Source organism: Sinocyclocheilus grahami, unplaced genomic scaffold (assembly GCF_001515645.1).
Source record: "Sinocyclocheilus grahami isolate Dianchi unplaced genomic scaffold, SAMN03320097.WGS_v1.1 scaffold1448.1, whole genome shotgun sequence".
In the NCBI taxonomy this organism is placed as follows: domain Eukaryota; kingdom Metazoa; phylum Chordata; class Actinopteri; order Cypriniformes; family Cyprinidae; genus Sinocyclocheilus; species Sinocyclocheilus grahami.
In genome coordinates this window covers 70,772-71,320 of record NW_015506627.1, presented here as the reverse complement: position 1 = coordinate 71,320, position 549 = coordinate 70,772, and the positions used below count along the sequence as shown (strand labels likewise).

General features: G+C 35.0%; 1 protein-coding gene across 1 annotated transcript in view; it reads left to right on the top strand.

The window, feature by feature from the left end:
* LOC107570365 (receptor-type tyrosine-protein phosphatase mu-like) overlaps nt 1-543 on the top strand; it is a 137,725-nt gene extending 137,182 nt beyond the window's left edge. Inside the window, exon 30 of the mRNA XM_016256596.1 lies at nt 441-543. Coding sequence (XP_016112082.1) covers nt 441-494 — 54 coding nt within the window. The 3' untranslated portion in view covers nt 495-543. The remainder of the gene's footprint in view (nt 1-440) is intronic.
* Nucleotides 544-549: the final 6 nt, after the last annotated feature.

Sequence of the window (549 nt, the reverse complement as noted above, 5' to 3'; positions counted from 1 at the left end):
TAGCACTTTCTATTCTAATTCTATTCTTTAAAAAAAACTAACACTAGTTTCTCTCATCTTTTTGTATTGTTTTCTTTTTTTCTTTTTATTTATTATACAATTAACAAAAGCAAAAAAGGCCTCTGACACTAGCTTGCTCTATTCTATCTGTTTTCTTTTTATTTATTATATAATTTTAAAAGCCCTTGCTCCGTGTGCGGTGTTAAGCTAACAGAGACTTGTTATAGCACTTGTGTATTATTGCTCTTTTGTTAGTTTTGATTGCTTCTATTGTCTATATTTGTAAGTCGCTTTGGATAAAAGCATCTGCTAAATGACTAAATGTACTAAAGTAACACTGATTCAGGATGTTCAGGGGAAAGATCTAGTTTTTTACTAGTGCTTCCTAATGTTATTGTATGCGGTACAATCTAACGCGCGTCTTCTGTGTCTTTCTGCAGGATCAGTACAAGTTCTGCTATGAAGTGGCTTTAGAGTATCTGAACTCAGGCTAACGGACCGACGCTCCATGTGTGTGTGTGTGTGTGTGTGTGTGTGTGTGTGTGTGTG